Below are 21,066 nucleotides of genomic sequence, written 5' to 3'. Positions count from 1 at the left end.
TCATCTCCTGTGTCCCTTGAAGAACAAGGAAAACTCAGAGCTTCCCAATGTCTGTATCTCACTGGTGCAGAATTGCCTCGTGCACTGTTTAATTCAGTAGTGCAAAAGGAAACGGTGCCTCAGTGTTAGGCTTAGGCGAACCAAGAAACAGCTATGGGCTTAGGGCTCAGGCTTAGCTTGTTTGAGGCACCTGCTGTGGTCTTATTAGACACGAAGTGTATGGAGGAATTAGACGGTGGGTGGGCTTGTGTGTGTGCTCAGTACCTCAGCACCACACTCACTGTGTAGGACAAGCTGAGTGGTGCTGGGGATCATTTCATCTGACAGACTAAATGGAGCTCATTGAGGTTTTAGGACATCTGTCTATTAAATGACAGCATGGGATTCCAGACTTTCTTTTTTTTAACCTCTCGTTGCCTTCAGCTGTAAATACGTAAATATTTTAACAAAATTTTTTTTTGTATTTTGCCCCAGCAGCGGAGGCTGCACATCCCAACCCCTTTCAGCTGAGCTCACCATAAAAAGCTAGATCAAAGATCCACTTCATCCACTTCATCCGCTCTTTCTGATCTCCCCCAGGGAAGACAGAATGACAAACACTCCAGAGACTGCAGATACCGTGTGTGTGTGAAAGAGAGCTGAAGGGTTAGAGGGGAACGAAGCTGAATGAAAACCAGCAGGCTCCATGCATGCCTGAGACGTGAGCAGGAGGAGATAAGGGCTTTAGATGCATGCGGAGCCTGCCAGGCTTTCACTTTATCCTGGCATGGAGGTGCCTGGGTAGAGTTTCAGCTGTCCAGTTCTCTGTGTTGGTGATGTGTACAGCTGAGATTAGAATGAGGCACAGTATTCCCTATAAATGTGCTACATATATGTGTGTACACATTGTACATCACATTGTGGTTTGAATAAGAATGGCCCCCGGAGGCTCATATGTTTGAAGGCTTGGTCGTTAGGGAGTGGCACTGCTTGAGAGAGATCAGAAGGTGTGGCGTTGTTGGAAGAAGTGTGTCACTGGGGGTGGGCTTTTGAAAGTTCAAAGCCAGGTGAAGCTTTTCTCTCTTCTCACTGCCTGTGTGCCACCATCCTCCCTGCCATGATGATGATGATGATGATGATGATGGACTAAACCTCTGAAACTGTAAGCCAGCCCCAATTAAATGTTTTCCTTTATAAGAGTTGCCTTGGTCGTGGTATCTCTTCCCAGCAATAGAAGAGCGGCCAAGACATACATACATCCATATATACATACACACACTCAGATACACACATAATTTTTTTTTAGTTTTTTTGTTTTGTTTTGTTGAGGAAGGGTGTCTGACCCAGTGAGACCTTGAACTGCCAATTTTTCTGCTTTAGCCTCCAGAGTACTGGGGTTAGAGGCCTGTGCCAACTCAACTGGCTTTTTGTTTGCTTGTTTTATTCATTTTATTTTTTTAAAAAAGATTTCTTTCTGAGCCGGGCATGGTGGTGCACGCCTGTAATCCCAGCCTGTAATCTGGGAGGCAGAGGCAGGCAGATTTCTGTGAGTTCAAGGCTAACCTGGTCTACAAAATGAGTCCAGGACATCCAAGGCTACACAGAGAAACCCTGTGGGGGGGGGCGGGGGGAAGAAGGACTTATTTATTTTGTGTATATGAATGTTTTGTCGGCATGTGAATAGTGTACCATATGTGTGCCTGTGCCTGTGGAGGTCAGAAGCAGGTGCTGAGTCCCCTGGAACTGGAGTTAAGGATAGTTGTGAACCACCGTGTAGGTGCTGAAAACTAAACCCAGCTGTGCTGCAAGATCAACAAGCACTCTTAATTGCCAAGCCATCTCTCCAGTGTCTTGTTTTCGATGAGAGTAAGGTATATTATCAGTCAGGTGTTGTTCGGTTGCAGAGAACTGTCTAGCATGTCTAAGGTCCTGGGTTTGATTGCCAGTATACCAGCTCTGCACACGCACACAAACACATTCGCCATCAATGCTTCTCTTTCTGTAAAGGAGTAGGATTTTTAGCCTCTCAACGCACTGATCTTACCTCTTTTCTCGCTATTGACACTAGAGGAAGAACTTGGCTCTTTAAGCCTTAGTTTCAGCCACTGTGTAGTGAGAACAATAATGCCCGCTCCATACTTTTAGGGTTATTTAGCTTACTACACTTCCCAAAGCCTTATGGGAAGTACCGAGTGCCTTTTCAGGAATACTGTAGGAGCCCAGTCTTACATCAGATGGAGGTCTGTGATGCCAAGCTGATACTCGTAGGGATCTCTGAACAGACAGGACCAGCTTCAGTGTGACCAGTGCAGTCACACCATTAAAAGAGTGAAATCTTGGAGTTTTGACCAAGGATCCCACATAGTGCTTAATATTTATGTAGTCAGTCTTGAAATGGGTACAGTTCTTCTTCTCATCTTGCTTTGGAGACACAGCTTGACTTTTTAAAAAAAATTTAAAAGATTTATTTACTTATTATGTATGAGTGTTATACCTGCATGTACACCTGCATGCCGGAAGAAGACATCAGATCACATTATAGATGATTGTGAGCCACTTTATGGTTGCTGGGAATTGAACTCAGGACCTCTGGAAGAGCAGACAGTGCTCTTAACCTCTGAGCCATCTCTCCAGCCTCACTCTACTCCCCCCCTCTTTTTTATTTTAATAAGGTTTTTCTGTGTAGCCCTGGCTTTCCTGGAACTCTGTCTTTGGACTGAGCTGATCTCATATCCATAGAGATCTGCTTTCCTGTGCACCAGGCTGGCCTCCAACTCAGAGGGAGATTCACCTGCTTTTGCCTCTTCAGTACTGGAATTAAAGGTATGCACCAACATGCTTGGCTGATTTTATGGAGTATCATATCCTGAGATGTTGGAGTGGCCCATGGCTGGTGATTTAGGACTTTGGAATCAAGGAAAGAGCTAGGTTCAATGCCCTGTTGCACTCTTCCTGGCAGAGTCCCTTGGACAAGATAATGTGTTTGTTTTACTGGTAGAAATCTATGTTGTACAGAGTTTTTTTTTTTTTATTTTTTATTGGTAAAATGTGTATCTCAGGGGAATTAAATAGATGATTTATGGAAAGTGCCTTTCAGAGAGAGCCTGGCACACAGTAGGTGCTCAATCACTATTAGTTCTTCTGGTGCCTGCCAGAAATAACAGAAACCAGGGCAGTAGGACTTAGAAACCTTGCTGCTACTAATAAAAGAAATAATGTGATTTATTTTTTCAGTACTGTTTGGGGAAAGGCATGTGCTTCATAAATATGTATTGGAAAGTACTTAGCAAATGAGTAGAAATAATAAAAATATGTCAAAGTAAACAGCTCCTATAAATATGTCAGTCGGTAGACAAATTAGTGTTTTATTACTACTAAATACTATTGCTTGCGCAAAGGATTTCAGATTACTCGCACAATGGGTACGTTATTGAATGCCTCTGCAGAAGGGCACGATAAAGATGAAAAATAGTGATGGTGATAACGCCTAAGGTAGAGAAAGGAGGGGCATGGGTAAACCCAGCTCTGAGGCCTCGCTCCAGTGATCTGCACAGTGTTTAGCAGCACTCTGAAGACTTAGCCGTAATATGGACCAGAGAGGGGCCAGGGAAAAGGATTTCCATGGGATGCTATGAATCCAGGCCCTAATTATTGAGTCCAACTAGGGTAGTAGGGGCACTCCCTTTCCAAACTGGGCACTATGAAGTTGATCAAACAATCCCAGGCCTGGATCTCATCTCACCCCTGCTCTGGACATGTCTGTGGCTATAATTCCTATCCAGACCCATTTCGGAAACACAAGAGGGTAGACAATATTGGCACGACAAGGGAACAGGAACCAGGGAGGGAAGGGAGAATACCACATACACCTTTGTGGAGGAAAAAGCCCCAAGAGAGGCGGAGAACACTGAGCTGCAGCAAAAGTGAAGCTGCAGGAATAGGCGAGCAGGAGAACGGTGCACACAAGCAGATTCAGTTCAGGTGCAGGGGCATGGAGGTGGGGAGGGAGGGGGGTAGAAGGCGGAGCTCCCTATGCACTCCAGGTTGGAGGCAGCAATGGTTTCACAGCCCAGCTCTGCTTTTCCCTAATCCACAAGGTAGGTCCTTGTTGATAACAAGCAATTAACAGTACAGAGCTTGCTGGGCTGTTTCGAGATCGAGAACTGGAAATAATAAAGGATTTATAAAGTGACAGCCTGATATGGATACATAATATTTTAGCTCAGGCTCCATTCGGATAGTCCTCATTTTAAAACACAATGGGCAGCACTGTGGTAGGGCACTTGTCTAGTATGTACAAAAATCCCAAGCACCAAATATTGAATAAATAAATATACAAATTACTCAGGAAAACTCTGAGAGGTCTTTGACAGGAACCCGAAGCTTAAGAAAATGATGTCACTAGACACCAGCCAGAAGAATTAGCATTTATATGACTTCCGTGACTACGCATCTTCTGAGATCACTGGCTAATGATCCCCTATGCCACCCTGGTGTTCTGTGCTTTACGAAGATCTTTGTGCATTAACTCGTGTAATCTGCTGCCCGACCTGCCTTTCTGGGATGGGCAAGACTTCGGAAAGGTTAAATACCGGCCAAAAGGTGCACAGCTGACGAATCCGCAGTGATTTTCATGGTACTGCAACCTTTCTCAGCTGTATCCTCACCACCCTACCGTGAAAGTGGCTAATCCAAGGAGGAACACACAGGTTATGGTGCCCCACACGCTTGGCTTTTAATATCTCCAAGCGATTTAACACATTGGGTGAGTCTGGGTTTCTTCCATTGTGAGCTGGAACACTGCCGTCTGTCGGGTGCCATGAGACAGGAGATCAAGGATTCAATATTCCAACTTGAAAGCAAGTTGATGACGTTAAAGGACTCGCTCAAGGGCACCAGGCATGGAGTTGGCTCAGCGGAGGCTCGAACTTCGGACCCCACACCTAGCCCGGCTTTCGCCCCGGCCCCGCAGCCCGAAGCCGGGCCTCCCGCCAGAGGGCGCTCGAGGAGGCCGCGCGCTAGACCGCCGCGCGCCCGACTCCTCTCTATGGTGGCGCGGGCGCGGCGGAGCGGGGGCGCGTTCCCGCCGGGGGCAGGCCCGCAGGCGGGGAGGGCGGGGCCGCACGCAGGCCGGGCGGGGCCCACGCCGAGCCTCTGGGGGGGACCGGGCCGGTGGCGGTGGACTTCCTGGGGCCGCCCGTGAGGATGTGGTGCGGGCGCCCGGGCGCCCCTCAGCCCCGGAGTCGCGGCGGCCGCCGAGCCCGCAGCTCCGCCGCCTGAGTGGCCGCGGTCGAGCTCCGGCCTCTGCCGTCCCAGGTGCGGCGGCCGCAGGTGAGGAGGCGGTGGCCGCGGCGGGTCGCGCTGCGGAGGACGGGGCGCCCCGGGCTGTGCGGTCGGGGGTGGGGGGCTCCGGCGGGGCCCCGGGAGCGGGACGGCCCCTTCGCCTCGGGAGCTCCACGCCGCCAGGTCACCCCCGCACCTGTCCCATTGAAAGTGCCGCAAAGCGTTTCGCCCGTGTGCGCCGTAACCCGGGACGTGTGTCCTCAACTTGTGCCCAAGTGTCGTAAGAGCCCGGCCGGTCCCGCTGGCGCCCGGGGAAGGATGCGTTTGTGGAGGACAGAGGAAAGGGAGGCAGGGCTTCGGAGACCCTGCAGATTCGGAGTTTGGAGGTTAGGTGGGAAGTTGGGGATGCTGTTCTCCCCTCCTCCCCGCCCGGGGTCTGCTGTCCGCCTCTTGGGAGGCGGCCTCTGTCACCGAGGTGTGTTAGGTCGCCGCTGTGTGGCCCTGGCCGAGACTCAGAGGCGAGAGGGGCCTCTCCAGCCGGCTGCCCGGGAGACATTTGACCCGGCACGGGGAAGTCTGGGTAGATGAGGGGAGCCCGCAGCCTTTCCTGGCAGCTGTCTGTTCAGAGCTTCATTTGAGCCTGGCAGAGAAGACAGAACAGCAGCGTAATTTCTCCTTTTTGTTAGGCTGTCATTTTTTTTTTTGGAGGGGGTGTGTGTGTGCTGGTTGTGTAATCGAGGAAGAGTACCATTTCTGTCAGTCCACCATGGGGGAAGAGTATTCTTAGCTCGGAAGTGGGGTTTTACCTACGACTCCTACTGTGTACCCTGGTTAAAGGCCCCCACAACTCCTAACCCTGTACCGTGGCTAAAGGCCCCAGAGTGACGCTTGAGCAAACACCCCGGGGTGCATGTGGCCTTCTAAGAAGACAGTAAGCTCTTCTGCATGTTTTGCCTTGTGGCTTGGAGAAGCAGGTGACTTCCTGCCCCCACTTTTGATGGCCTTGTGGTGGTTCTCGCCGAGACAGTTCGGTGTACAGAAATGTGGGCAAAGCTGTTCGAGTATTGTGGCATTTTTCTAGGAATGGGAGGGGCCTCGGTCCTGGGCCGAGTTTGTACAGGTCTAGAGTTTGTAGAAGCTGGCCATATTTCCTTTCTGGCAATTTCTTTATCCTTCGCTCCTGTCCGCCACCACCAACATTCTTTCACATTCAAAGAAATAGATGGTGGCAAAGTGTTTCTGAAACTTGTTGCATATTTGCTAATTCTGGACTCCAGAGTACAGTTCAAGAGTTGTGGTTTATATATTTACAGGTCTTCTTACCTTTGCGAACAGTCGGATTCTGTGGAGGGCAGTTGTGGCCGGCCTAACCAGTAACATGGTGTTCAAAAGATGCCCGGGTAATAGAAAACACACACTCACTCTAATGTTTGTTTAACCGCAGAGTCCAGTCTGTTAAACTTCTCTTATTGATCAGCTGTTGTCCAGACTGATTGTTTACATTGGGATCCAGGGTTGTAAACTCACCAAATCGACCAATTTAACCAACTGTTAAAATAATAAGAAAAAGAGAAAGCTGTTCTCAGAAAGCTTAACTGTTTTCAAACTTTCTGTTCCCCTAAGTATTTAGTACCATCAAATAGAAATGCCTCTTTTTTTATTTATTATGTATACAATATCCGCACGTATGCCTTCGAATCAGAACAGGGCACCAGATCTCACTGTAGAAGGTTGTGAACAACCATGTGGTTGTTGGGAATTGAACTCAGGACCTCTGGAAGAACAGCCAGTGCTTTTAACCTCTGAGCCATTGCTCCAGCCCCAGAAATGCCTCTTAAAGTGGTTTTTACTGACTAGTTTAACAAATAGCAACATTAAACAAAAAGCTTTTCCCCCCAATTACATGAGCCTTGTGAAGTTTAATGCAGCCACACCTGGCTCTGTTGCCGTCACCTGCTACTTTCTGACACTACCTATATAAACCTAAGGAATGTTAGGGAGGGAGCTTAGCACACTGGTTTTTATTCGTCTCAGAGAGTCTTTAATAGTGCTCTTATTTTAATGGCAGGTTAGGGACTCCGACACCAAACTTGTGCTGGTAATATGTTTATGTTTGGGGAAGAAAGTCTTGTCTCAGTTTAGAGTTGGAGTATCCTTCAGAGTTTGATGAGAATAGATGGTTTAGATTGCTGCTGGTGAAGTTCCCAGGGAGGGGCTGTTCTGCCAAGTTTTTTTGGAATTGATTACTTGGTGGCTACTGGTTATTAGCACTGTGTGTGTGTGTGTGTGTGTGTGTGTGTGTGTGTGTGTGGTGATGGTTGTGGTAAGGGGCGGAACTGAGGGCCTTGTACATACTAAATGCATGCTCTACCCAGGAATTGCAGCGATAGCTCCTTAGTTACTTTGTTTGGCTACCGATAATTACCTGTGATTCTGGCAATTTTAAGTGCGATCTTTTCATATGCAGACACAGTTGCCCCTCCCGTTATAGGGAAGTGTTCTGGTTACTTTCACGTTTTGTGACTTTATATTAGCCATGGAATTTTAAGATCCTAAAAGCACTTGGGCTCTCAGGCTCTCGGAAAACGCCATCTCAGATAGGTAGTAATTGACCTTTTGTGTTTATCGTCCTTAGCCTGCCCTGTCCCCAGCACTTACTTAACAGTTGCTGTACAGTGGTCACATCTAATTCTGTTAAGCTGGTCTTAGTCTAAACCCATTATCTTTTCTCTTCCTTCAGTTGGTCATGAAGTTCCTCCTTTGCTTTTCTTATTCAGGCTGAATAGTCCACATTTTTTGGAACCTTGTTTACATCTGAAGTGGAGCTAAGCAGAGTCATGCACTTTTTTTTTTTTAAACATTTCCCTTTTACAAAGCAGGCATAAAATCTGCATTTCTTCTGGGAGAAACCAGCTCTTTTAATCAGATAGTAAAACAAAAGTTTTGTTTTTTTAGCTTTTTACCTTTAGGAAATCTGTGTTAAACTTTTTCTTTCTGATTTTGCCTATAAGGTGCCTAATCGGTAGTGGTGAGTGTTGACCCAGTGGCCCTGGGAGATCCTGAAGTCTCTGTTGTGTCATCAGAGGGAAGTCATATTATATTCAGTGTAGCTTTCAACCTGGTTTGTTGTAAGGAGTTCCCAGAAGCCAGCCACTTCTTGAGAGGTTCTGTGTGTAACCCAGGCATTCTTTAAAAATGCTGGGGGGTCTGGAGAGATGGCTCAGTGGTTAAGAGCACTGCCTGCTCTTCCAAAGAACCCGAGTTCAGTTCCCAGCACCTACATGGCAGCTTACAACTGTCCATTTCCAAGGGATTGGACACATTTATACTAATGCACATAAAATGAAATAAATTATTTTTTAAAAATGCTGATCTCAGGGCCCCACCTCCTGGAGATTTTGATTCATGGGGTGATGACCTACATTTTGAAACCATCTGATTTCCAAAAGGCTCTCCAACTGCTTCTGAGATGCAGCCTAATTTGGGAACCATTGTTGTATTGCATTGATAGGAATCTATGTATTTTTAAGTATATAATATGTACAATAAAAATGCATTATCTGTATCTCAAGTCAGTATGGAACTTTGAAAATTGAAGTTCACTTCTCTGCTTCCTTAATCTTTTTTCTTTCTTTCTTTTTTTTTTTTTCCCAAGATAGGGTTTCTCTGTGTAGCCCTGGCTGCCCTGGAAGTTTGTAGACCAGGCTGGCCTCGAACTCAGAGATCCACCTGCCCAGGTGCCTCCTGAGTGCTGGGATCAAAGGCGTACATACACCGCTACAGCCTGGCTTTTCTTAATGTTTTTAAAATTGAAATGGGACACACTGAATTCTTTATAAGGTGGCGGTCTCCCTGATACTGTCCGGATGCTTAGTTTGCTAGAACAGCCCATTTCCCAGTTGTGACAGATGAACAAAAAGCTTTCATGACTCCTGTGTTCATTGCTTCACCGCAAGGCCCATCTACTGTATTATCTACTGGGAGTCATGAGGGAGGGTTTTTGGTGAAGGTAGCTTTCTTTATCCCCTGAGTGGACAAATGAATGATAATGTGGAAACAGCTGGAGTTTTGAATAGGTGGTGGAATGTAGTTATGATCAGTGTGGGGGTGGGAGAGACTCCCTGGGGATTTTCTGTGTGAGGTTTTAAAAACAAAACCCAACTTGCTGGGTTTTTTTTGTTTCTCATGGCTGAAATCATTGAGATTAATAGGTGCCTAAATAAAATGTCAAAAAGTTTTCATCACAGGCCCTTTGCTGAGTTCATGGAAAGAAGAAAAATTGCTCAAGTCTGGAAGGATCTAAGTTTAATTAGGCCCTTGACATACTAGGGAAATAAGCTTGGGGTTGTTTTTGTTTTTCTAGAAAGGGTTAATCTGTGTAGCCTTAGCTCTCCTGGAATTCATTCTGCAGACCAGGCTGGATAAACTTGGGTTTAGGAAATAGACTAACCTAGTTTTCAAACCCAGCTTTTAATTTCCTGGCTTCATGAGTTTAGGCAAATTACTGAACCTCTGTTGAGCTTTCTTTTCTTTCTTTCTTTTTTTTTTTTTTTTTTTGTTTTTGTTTTGTTTTTTTTGAGACTGGGTTTTTCTATGCTCTCTTGGAACTCACTCTGTAAATAAGACAGGCTTTAAACTCAGAGATCTACCTGCCTTTACCTCCTGAGTGCTGGGATTGAAGGTGTTGTTACCACTGTCTGGCGAGCTTTATTTTCTTAATCTACAAAATGGAAATATCTGGTAGGATTGTTCTGTGGCTTAAAAGATGGAAAATATGCATATGAAGATCGAAAGAGAAAGTCTGGTTTTTGTGTATTGAGGCAGCTCATTTAAATGTCCCTTTAGCTTGATCTCATTAGATTAGTCTACATTCTTAAAATACTGCTTTTTGCATATAGTTTTTGTTTTTGCCAGTTCTGTGACTAGCTTGTAGTAGTGAGTATTGGCCCAGTGGCATTGGGAGATGGTGACGTCTCCTGAGTCATCAAAGGAAAATCATACTATATTCAGTGTAGCTTTCAACCTTACAGCTTGTTTATTGTAAGAAGGTCTCAGAAGGCAGCCATTCCTCGAGAATTCATTGTATTCCATTTCAGTTTTTAAAATGTTAAGAAAACAGAAGCGAACCCCAGTTTTCAAGGATCCACAGACAGGATGATAAAGTCATTTCATTGTATATATTTATATATGATTATGTCGTAAGTACTATATAGCCATATCATTGCAATACAGCAGTGGTTTCCAAACTAGGCTGTGTGCCAGAGGCATCTGCAGAGTCTTTGGGTTTGAAAAGGTGGTTTCACAATGTAGGTCATAAGTTTTTGCAGCATAGCCCAGGATGGCTTTTGTTGTTGTTTTTCTTTAAGCCTCTAAAGCCCTGATTGGTCTGGAACTTGTGTAGAACGGGCTGGTCTTAGACCCAGAGTTCCATCTGCCTCTGTCTCCTTAGTGCTGAAATTAAAGGCATATACCACTATGCCTGGCCTCGCCTCTAATTCTTGATCTCTCCTGTTTTGGCTTTCCTCATAAGTGCTAAGCTTATATCATGCTTGGCTTTACAATAACTTTATTATTTGTGTGTGTGTGTGTGTGTGTGTGTGTGTGAGTGTGTGAGTCTAAGAGACTAAGAGAGAGGGAGGTTGGGAGAGAGAGATTGAGTCTGACTGTATAACCCAGGCTGACCTAGAATTCACTTTTCATGCCTCTGCCTCCTAAGAGGTATCTGTAGCTTCAACCTAAGGCCTCAAACATGTTAGGCAAGTGCAGTGCTGCTGAGCTTCATCTCCACACCCTCCCCATATGTGTACAAACACACACACACATATGATTTTTATAATATATATTTTTATATAATATATTTAAAATTTTATTTTATGTGATAGCTATTTTGCCTGCATATATGTCTGTATACCATGCATATGTCTGGTGCCCATGGAAGTCAGAAGATTTGAGACCTGGAACTACAGATGGTTGTAAGCCACCATGTGGGTTCGAGAAACCAAATGGGTAATCTATAAGCAAGTGCTCCTTATTGCTGAGTCGCCATTATCAGCAGCAGTCATTGTAGTGGCTAGTTTTATGTCAGCTTGACACAAAGTAGAGTCATGTTTCCATAGAATCAGGCTGTGGGCAAGCCTGTAGGGCATTTTCTTTATTAGCAGTTCATGGTGGAGAGCCCAGCCCTTTGTGGGTGAGGTCACTTCTGAAGGGGTAGTTCTGAAAGCAGACTGAGCAAGCCATGAAGAGTGAGCCAGCAAGCAGCACCCCTCCATGCCTTTAGCATCAGCTCCTGCCCCCAGGTTCTTGCTCTGTGTGAATGCCTTTTCTCACAGCTTTCGATAATGATAATGAACTGTTATATGGAACTGTGAGTGAAATAAAGCGTTTCCTCCACAAGTTGCTTTTGGCTATGACATTTCATCACAGCCATAGTAACTTAAGACAGTTAACATCATCAATTTGAGATAGCTGTTCAGGCTGGCTTTGAACATGCCCTTCTCTTGCCTTAGCCTCCCCATAGCTAAGTGCATCACGCCTAGCTAATGTATCTGTTCAAATCCAGCGTCCCTTTTATGTTTTTTTTTTTCAGGAATGTTTACCCAGTTAGTTCTTCTAGAACCAAGGACTAAAGAACCAGAGAATATGGGTGAGAAAACTGAACCACAGGACAATTAGCAATGCTTTAACATTTTTTCAGAATGAGTGGAGTGTTGGCATGTACCCAGAATTCCTACCTGCAGGAATAAATTAATAGCATCTGAATTCTGCTTGGTGTGTTTGGACAGTAGCCCAGAAACTCCAGATTAGGCCAGCAGGCTTTGAGGGTGGCCCTGTTGAATGGGGCCTGGACTTGATTTGTTTCCATGTTTCCCTTTTCTAGGTCTTGGTCCTTTCCCCCTCTGTTCTTCCTCTAAGCTGCCCTTCCTTTCAACTTGCTGATCACGCAGGGATGATTACAGGCTGGGCCCCTGGCACCAAAGGCTAAAAGAGGTTGCTGGTTGCTTACACCTGTCGCCCAGCTAAATGAATAGGCTCTTTTGTAGGTAGGGTGTCAACGAAGCTGATTAGTACAATGCTGGCTCCAGGGCCTACTAATGACACAGCATATGGAAATCACAGGGCGATTTAGAGCCATTGTAGAGGGTTTTTTTTTTTTTTTTCCTTCTTACACTATATATTTATTTTTTCATATTGGATTATCGAACCAGCTGAATTTTTGCATGTAACCTATGAATCTGTTCACTGCCGAAACAGACTAATTTCTGTCATATTGACTGGGAATCATTTATATTCTGTAGAAGTCCCTACCCTTAAGGGCCTTTGTATTGTTCAGTAGATGTCTGGTGTGTAATATAATTAAAGTTTTGTTCACTGAGCGCTGACATAATTAGTTTAATTTCTGCTCCTTTATACATTCCTGTTGGCAGCTGGAAAATTAAAATACTAGATGTTGCATAAAACTGCTTTTTTGAGGGTGATTTTACTGTCAGTTGAATGGACTTAGGCCCCAGGGTACATTTTTTAAGATGTCTTATTCAACTTGCCTGTAATAGTCTCCTCTGTATAGAATTAATGTATTAAGACACATAATTGGCTATTTCAGCATGCAGCAGAGACAGTGTTTGGCCTTTTACCCCGTGATTATATTTTTTCCTACATCTCTTTTGAGGGAATATGTGTAATTTTTGGAAACTATCACAGTTACATGAGCACACGAGGGGCCTGAAGACGGGAGTGGTTCTCTCTGATAAGCCGCAGTATTTAATTCTCTCCCCGAAGGGTCGGTCTGTTCCTTTTAGATCACAGCACTTGTAAAGTTGATGTGGAGGTGGGAAGACTGTGGAGCCTGGTAAATCCTTTCATAATTTTCCTGTACGTTTCACAGAAATGGCTTTGACTGTTCAGCAGCTGAACTTGCTCTCAAGGAGGCTTTACATTTAATTATTCTGATCTTCACTTAATTTCCTACAAGGTTCATAGGGAGCGTCTTACCAGGCTGATATTGTGGCTATGACCTACACAGGTTTTTATCTGTCTTAAGTCACCAAAGTTTTATCTATCTATCTGTCTGTCTATCTGTTCTATCTCTCTGCCTGTCTATTTAAAATGAAAAGTGACCTTGGTTTGGTAACTTCTCCAATTGTTCGCTCCTTTAAAGAGGTAATAGCAGGGCTACCCTTCTGTCTCAGCAGCCTTTCCAGATGAGCACAGTGGGTTTTTGAAGGTGGGTGGGACGGAGGCTAGGCTGTATGGTGTTGCTGGCGTGGTCTCCACCTTGTGGGCTCAGGTGACTCTCCGGCACAGCAGGAGTAGCTGTGAATTTGGGGTTTCGCTGGATGGGTGTCACCTGACTTTGTCAGGCTGGCTTCTAGCACTCTATTTTCGACCTTTGCGCTTGTCTAGAATGGCATGGAAGTATACGGCTGGCTCCATTGCTCCGGGATGTGGAGTGATCAGGGCTAGTTGCTCCCACCACTCGCGGAACCTGGCTCCCTCCAAGAGGAGGGGAAATGACCCCTATTTAAATCAGTAGGGTTCCCTGAAAGATCAGAACTGTTTGGATCCTTCTTAAGGAATGGGCCTAGCCAGGAGTCAGGCCAGTTGGAGGCTCTGCTGGCCACTCAGTGGCAAGGGCAGTTCGATAGTAGTCTGTCCCCATCCTCACTTTGTTTTTTTGCCTGGGTTATGTTGATAGATTTGAAAGAAAAGAGGGAAACTTTCCTAAGTAGAGCGCCCCTCCCCCACTGGACTTTCTTGTTTTACCTCATTTGTCCTGGAAACTTTCCAGGCTTGGGATGATACCTTGAACGCACTGACCTAGTGACTACCTGAATCAACATACTGTCTCATAAAATGTGTCCTTCACACCCTGTCTCTCTTCCCTTTTTACTCAGTCGTGACTAAGAGACCTCTTGAGATACCTGCTCGGGTAGCCACGCCTCAGCCTCCCTCCATAGGTTGCCAGGCGTCCCATGAGTCCTTGCTGTTAGGTTGCCTTGTAGCCTCATTTAACTGTGGAACCAGACCATATGCTTTATTTGAAAACGCCGGATAAATGCTCTGACTTGGAGAAGGAGCACAGTGTCTTCTCGTGCTCTGACAGGCGGTCCAGTGGAAGTTCGTCTATTTTGAGGGATAGGTAAGTATGGTTCTCTGGTTTTTGCAGATATGTAGTCATTGTTTGGACAGTTTGGATTTTTTTTTTTTTTTTTTTAATGGAGAGGAGTAGAGGCTAAAATTATATGCAAGAGATTGGGAAAGAAAAACTTGTTGGGCTGTGGGGCACAAGCCTTTAATCCCAGCACAGAGGCAGGCGAATCTCTGAGAGTTCCATGCTAGCCTGGTCTATAGAGCAAGTTCCAGGACAGGGAGGGCTACACAGCGAAACCCTGTTTCAGAAAAACAAAAACAAACAAAAGAACAAAAAAAAAAAATTGTTTTGTTTTTCAAGACAGGGTTTCTCTGTGTAGCTTTGGCAGTCTTGGAACTTGCTCTGTAGCCTAGCAGGCTGGCCTCAAACTCAGAGATCAGTCTGCCTCTGCCTCCCGGAGTGCTGGAATTAGAGGCATGTGCCACCACTCGCCACTAAGAAAAGAAAATTTTAATCCACCTCTAATTCTGCACTTTGGGCAACACTAGAGTCAGGCACTTTCTTGGTCATTTTATCATCTACCGGGGGAGAGTTGGTGTAATCCGTGTCAGATTTTAGGTGTGAACTAAGTGGGTGGGAAGAGGGTGGCAGAATAATTCCTAGAGAGCCTTCTGTAAGGCCTCTACCTGTGGCCGTTGGGTGGATTGAGCACCCCAGGTGACAGGCCCAGCTCAATGCTCCCCAGGGGTGGCCTGCTGACACAGGAGTAGAGCAATAGCTTGTGGGACAGTGATTGGGACCCAGCAGTGACTGACTGGTAACACCATTCTGTATCCCCAGGTGGTTTTCATCAGACTCCTAAGTCACATTTACTTGATGAAATCTGATGGAAATATTTTTCTCCCTCTCCCACTTTCCCTTTGTTCTTCCCCCTTCTTCCCCTTAACCCCACATTTGTTTTGCTTTGTTGAGACATGTTTTGCCAGACCAGGCTGACCTGGAACTTGTGTGGCTCCTCCTGTTTGCCTTCCTCCAGGTTTGTCTTCCACGTGAGTCAGTTGCAAATGTGCCCCACCACACCTGGCTTCAACATAGCCTTAGATAACCAAAACCAGTTTCAAAAGTGAAAATATTTTTAGAAATGCAAATACTTGAAAGGTAAAAAAAAAAAAAAAAAAAAAAAAAATGCAGGGACTGGAGAGTTGGCTCAGTGCTTAAGAGCACTTAGTGTTCTTGCAGAGAGCCTAGGTTTGGTTCTCAGCACCCACATGTTGGCTCACAGCCATGCTAGGCATGCATGTGGTACACATGTGTTCATGCTGGCAAAACATTCACATTGAATAATTAAATAAATAGAATGAATCTTTCTTTCTTTCTTTCTTTCTTTCTTTCTTTCTTTCTTTCTTTCTTTCTTTCTTTCTCTCTCTTTCTCTCTTTCTCTCTTTCTCTCTCTCTTTTTTTTTTAGCCTTAGCTGGCCTGGAAGGCACAGAGATCTCCTGCCTCTGTCTCTCAAGTGCTGGGACTAAAGGGATGTGCTACCACCACCTAGCTTAAAATTAAATTATTAAGGGGGAAAATGCCTCTAGAACATGGGTTTAGTTTAGAGGCAGAGCACTTGCCTAGCATGTGGTTTAGTCCCTAGCAGTTCCCATGTGTGCATACACGCACACATACACACAGCTTCTAGTTTTGTTTGAGAGTCAAACAAACTTAAAGAGCTTTGAGCATCATGTCAAGAGGGCAGGTTTTAATGCTGTGATACATAGCTAAATGTTTTTGAGACAGGGTCTCACTAAGGCTGGCCTTTTAACTCTCCGTTGTTGTGCGGTAGATATCCAAGCACTGAGATTACGGATGTGCATTTTAGCATCATTTGGTCCCTCAACCAAACATTACTTTTGAAAAGGGGGGAGTGTTAACATTTGTTATTACATACTGTAAATATTAAAGAGTTGAAGCACACCATGTACATTGTAATGTACTGGCTGTAACATCTTCATTGGGTCACTTGGTTTTTTTCAAGACAGGGTTTCTCTGTGTAGCCTTGGCTGTCCTAGACTCACTTTGTAGATCAGGCTGACCTTGAACTCAGAGATCCATCTGCCTCTGCCTCAAGTGCTGGGACTACAGGCATGTGCCACCATCCACCCCCGCCTACATCTTTATTGGAAATAGCACAGACATTGTGACTTGTGTGTGTGTGTGTGTGTGTGTGTGAGAGAGAGAGAGAGAGAGAGAGAGAGAGAGAGAGAGACTTATTTTTATATCCTAAAACTTTAGTGGGGTTATATATCTGAAATTTTAGTTTCCACCAAATCTTTTTAAAAATGCAGATTTCAGCTCTGTGTGGTGGTAATTAGGAGGTGGAAGCAAGCAGCTTTTGAGTTCAAGGCCAGCCATGATTACATAGTGAGATCCTGAAGCAGATATCTGTGTTTTAGTCAAGGCCTGTAGAAGCTAGGTGCCTGAAGTGGGGTGGTAGCATTCTTGAAACAGCTAGTCTCCAGTCCCCAGTACATCTGTGAGAAAAAAACCCACACATTCAAAACAAAACCAAAAAAGTTTGTAAATTGGGACTTTTTTTTTAGAGTGCCAGCTCCCGAATGACACAGAGACTTCTTGTATTTATTATGAGCTTAGGCACTATAGCTGGGCAGATTCTCAACTATTCTAACCCAACAATTCTGGCCTGGTCCACGTCCCGCCATGCCCCATTACCTCTCTTCAGTACCTTAGTCCCAGCACTTTTTTCTTCCTCCACATCTGTCTGGAAGTCCTGCCTGTCTCTCCTGCCTTTGCTATTGGCCGTTCAGGTCTTTATTAAACCATCAGAAGGTGTTGGAGGGAGTGCTTACAAAATATGATGCATCCAAAGAATAATGATACCAAAGTCCAGTCTGTACTTGGCTCTCTGCTGGTACAGAAATCAGCATTTGAATAATACAAAGACAACCTTTACAGAGTGCACAAAAAGATTATCCCCAGCAAGGATGAGAAACACTGACGTCTTTATTTTGTAGAAGAGACTGAAGGCACAGAGGAACTGAGTCAGGTTCTTGCGTCCTGATTGATGTTATTTTCTTGTGGTCTCATTGGTGCTATTTCTCGATAGTACAGCAGCATGCTTCCTTACCACTTTCTGTACTTGAAATCAGAATCTGTAAGATGAGAGCAAGGGTGCTTTGATTCCTTCATAATAGTAATGACCAGCTCTCACATAGTGGTGTGAAAAGTTAGCGTAGGGCTGGAGAGGTGCTTAGGGCTTAGGAGTACTTGTTGCTCTTTGTAGATGGATCTGAGTTTGGGTCACAGCACTGAACTCCAACTTGAGAGCATCTGAAACCTCCTTCTGGCCTCTGTGGGCATCAGGCATGCATGTGGTACCCAGACACAAAATAACAAATCTTAAAAAAAAAAAAAAAAAAAAAAATCAGTGTTTGGGAAGAGAAAAGCTATTATGTCCTAAATGTGATGTAGCACCGGCCTTGTAAAGGGTCCCCACCCCAACTCGCAACCCTCATCAAAATTATAAAAGGAAAATGAACAGAAAAGCCACGGGCTTAAATGTCAGAGCAGTGTCAAAGTGCTGTGAAAATATCACAGTTTACATGATTTTCTGTCTCCCTTGATGGATCTAAAGCACAGTTTGAGTTGCACTTTTCTAGATGGCTGTGAGGACATGTCAGGAATTTGATGCTGCAGGTCTTCTGTCATTGTCTCTGTAGTACCACCTGTAACTGTAGCAACCAGGTGAGACTCTTGGTCCTCCCTGAGGAGAGACGGCCCATCACCTAGGGACTCCAGGTCACAACCATAATTTTAATACAGTGTGAGGATTAGGTGAGGGGCATTCAACTAAGAGTAATTTGGTAGAACTGTCTCTCGGCTCTCGTCACTAAATACTGTCACTTCCAACTCCATGGAAATACTGAAAGATAGAGAACAAAAAAAAAAAAAAGAAAAGAAAAGAAATTTAGGGGTGTGTAGATTGAGGGACTTCACTTGTACTTGCTTTCCAGCTCTCCTGTGTAAGAAGTGTGGGAAGGCGGCCGGGTGTGGTGGCCCATGCATGTAACCCCAGTACTCAGGAGGCAGAAGCAGGCTGATCGATGTGAGTGCCAGGACAGCCATAGCTGCACCGAGAAACCCTATCTTGAAAAAAAAAAAAAAGTGTGCGAAGAAGCATTAGTCATTTGTATATTTGTATGGCTATAACGTCCAAAATGGTATCTACTCGGGGCTGAATAAAACTCTCTTCATGTGTGCTTTGCATTCTGGTTTGATTGTCTAGTTATATGAAATTCTGAACTTGAAAAATTATTGGAGCATTATTTGAGTAGTTAGACAATAATGAAGCTGTTTGGATGTTTCAGGGAACACAGCTTCCTGTGTCTGGATTTTGCACAGGAGATAGTTTCAATTGTTCTGAAGCAAAGATGATTAAGAAACTGCATCATCTGTGGCTTGACAAAGCTGCCCAGACTTCTGGCCATGCTGGGGCCTTTGTACAAATACTGCTTAACACTTGGAGAGAGTTTGTATATCTTTTTGTTTTTCAAGACAGGGTTTCTCTGTGTAGCTTTTGCTGTCTGGACTCACTTTGTAGTCTAGGTTGGCCTCAAACTCACAGAGATCCACCTGCCTCTGCCTCCCAAGTGCTAGGATTAAAGGCCTGTACCACCATACCCAGCAAGTTTGTGTTTCTGATTCTAAGAATGTCTGGTTCTTTACTGAATAGTAAGGAACCTAGAAGGGGAGAAGAGCATTTGTAGTGAGAATTCTGAAATTTTGGTTTCTTAAAAAACAAACAAACAAACAAACAAACAAACAGCACACAGAAATGTGACAAGAATGTTTTCGTTTTAATCCCAGGCGTGGGAATATGGGTCTGCTTCACAGCAGCTGACTAATTTGCCTCATGCTCTGGTGGGGGCATGATTTTGCCAGCTGCAGATAGTTTCTGCGATTGTGTGGCAGAATTCTGGGGACTTTTCAGAGGGTTAAAGCCCCTGACAGGTGGCTTGGTTGTTGTTCGTCATGGTTTGTTAAGTAGTCATGAACAAAGAAGAAACAACAAGAAGAAATTAGATATCCTGACTGGGAAAATTAAACTTGCCCCAAGGAATTAAACACTCCTGATCAGCAGGAAATAGTCTACTGATTATGTCTCCCCCTTTCAGACCCCTGACTTTATTCAGTGATCACTTTCCTTTCCTCTCTATCCTTTATTTTCTCCCTTATGTAGTGTTAGGGGATTGAAGGGGAAGAAGAAAAGGGGTGGAAGAAAGATGCATCTATAAAGTAGTAAATGTCCGGTTACAGGCGTTACTTGTGTCCAGGTAACTCAAGGCAAGGGGTTTTCTCACAGCATCCGCAGAAAAGACATTCTCCCCTAGCCCAATAAGGAAGAGTGCTTTATGGGATGGCTTTTGACCTTGGTTTGGGCCTTCCTTTCCTGTTAGACTAATTGATAGGATAGCTGCTGTCAGGCTGTGACCCATTTTACGGTGGGGTTTGGCTAGTATAACTTCCATTAGGAAAGATGGGTGGGGCCAATGAGTAAGGGAACAGGTAGCTTTGAAAGTCTCTCTGCCTGCCCTGTGAAGTCTTGACTTTTGACTTTGAACATTTTCTTTGGTGACAGACGTAATAAAACTGTCTCTCCAAACAGCCTCCTCCTTATTGGAATCATATGTTGGCAACAGGAATTTGGGAAGCTGGGTGTGTTCAGCAGGATTTACTTTACTCATTCCATTGAGTAAGATGATCTTTTTCTGAATGAAATTGTATGCATTCTTAAGTAGGTGTTAGGAGATGGCTTATTCTTTCCTAAAAAATACGAGAGAACTTTGTGTAAGACTGATCAAAAGACTGGCGTTTCTCTTCCTAGGTGGAATAGGCCTCTTTGTGTTGTATTTAACTTTAATAAAGAGCACCAACACTGTGGGCTGAAGGGGTGCTTGGCAGTAGAGCACTTTACTTCCCTAGTACATACCAGGCACTGGGTTCCTTCCTGCACCACAAAACCCAAACAGAACAGAACTGGAACACACAGTGCGTGCAATTTTACCATATTAACCCGTTCAACCCTCCTAGTCATCCAGCTAAACCTGTGTTCCACAGATGTGCAAACACACAAAAGAGCTGGCCTAAGGCCACCAGCATTGAAATGGAACCAGCGGAATGGAGTGGCTGAGTCCCCAGCACTAGGCTGCCACTGCTGCCCACCCTTTCAGCTCATCTGACGCACACAACTTTTCACACTGGGTCTTCGCAGCAGATTCCATTTTATATAATGTGGGCTTAAAACTTCTTTTGAGACATGGGCCTCCTCCTCTGAAATGCTACTTTAAAATGTTGTATTTGTTCCTTATTTTCCTAGTTTGCTTTTGTTAGTACTAAACAATTGTTTTATCATTTATTCCTAATCCTAAAATGTCAAATGTCTAAACCAGTCAACCTTAAAAGCATATTTGGCTAAATATCTAAAGCTTTGGTTTAGGGAAGATTTCATTGGTGGGTTTTCAGATCATTTTTTTTTTCTTTTTTGAACACACCTTCCTGCTTCTGAGTAGTCTTCCTCACAGATTACTGAGCTATGCAGACGCTAGCACCCACAGGCCTTTGCTTTGTGAGTGATGTCATTGTGGTGGTCCGATTTGCTAAGAAGCACTGGTCACATAGAAAGTAGAACATGGCTCGAGGGGGCGCA

At 44.7% G+C, this 21,066-nt stretch overlaps 1 protein-coding gene across 8 annotated transcripts in view; it reads left to right on the top strand.

The window, feature by feature from the left end:
• Window positions 1-5,154: 5,154 nt before the first annotated feature.
• The window catches only part of Rffl (ring finger and FYVE like domain containing E3 ubiquitin protein ligase), a 65,678-nt gene continuing 49,766 nt past the window's right edge, over window positions 5,155-21,066 (top strand). For 3 of the 8 annotated variants that reach the window (XM_055620569.1, XM_055620562.1, XM_055620564.1), the window contains exons 1-2: window positions 5,155-5,310; window positions 6,576-6,662. In XM_055620569.1, coding sequence (XP_055476544.1) covers window positions 6,641-6,662 — 22 coding nt within the window. In that variant the 5' untranslated portion in view covers window positions 5,155-5,310; window positions 6,576-6,640. Of the gene's footprint in view, window positions 5,311-6,575; window positions 6,663-14,156; window positions 14,402-21,066 lie in introns of all 8 variants that reach the window. The other 5 variants (XM_055620566.1, XM_055620567.1, XM_055620563.1 and 2 more) reach the window with 2 other exon arrangements.

Source organism: Psammomys obesus, unplaced genomic scaffold (assembly GCF_907164565.1).
Source record: "Psammomys obesus unplaced genomic scaffold, mPsaObe1.curated_primary_1811, whole genome shotgun sequence".
NCBI lineage: Eukaryota > Metazoa > Chordata > Mammalia > Rodentia > Muridae > Psammomys > Psammomys obesus.
The sequence above is the reverse complement of the archived record's forward strand: the minus strand, read 5'-3'. Positions and strand labels throughout refer to the sequence as shown.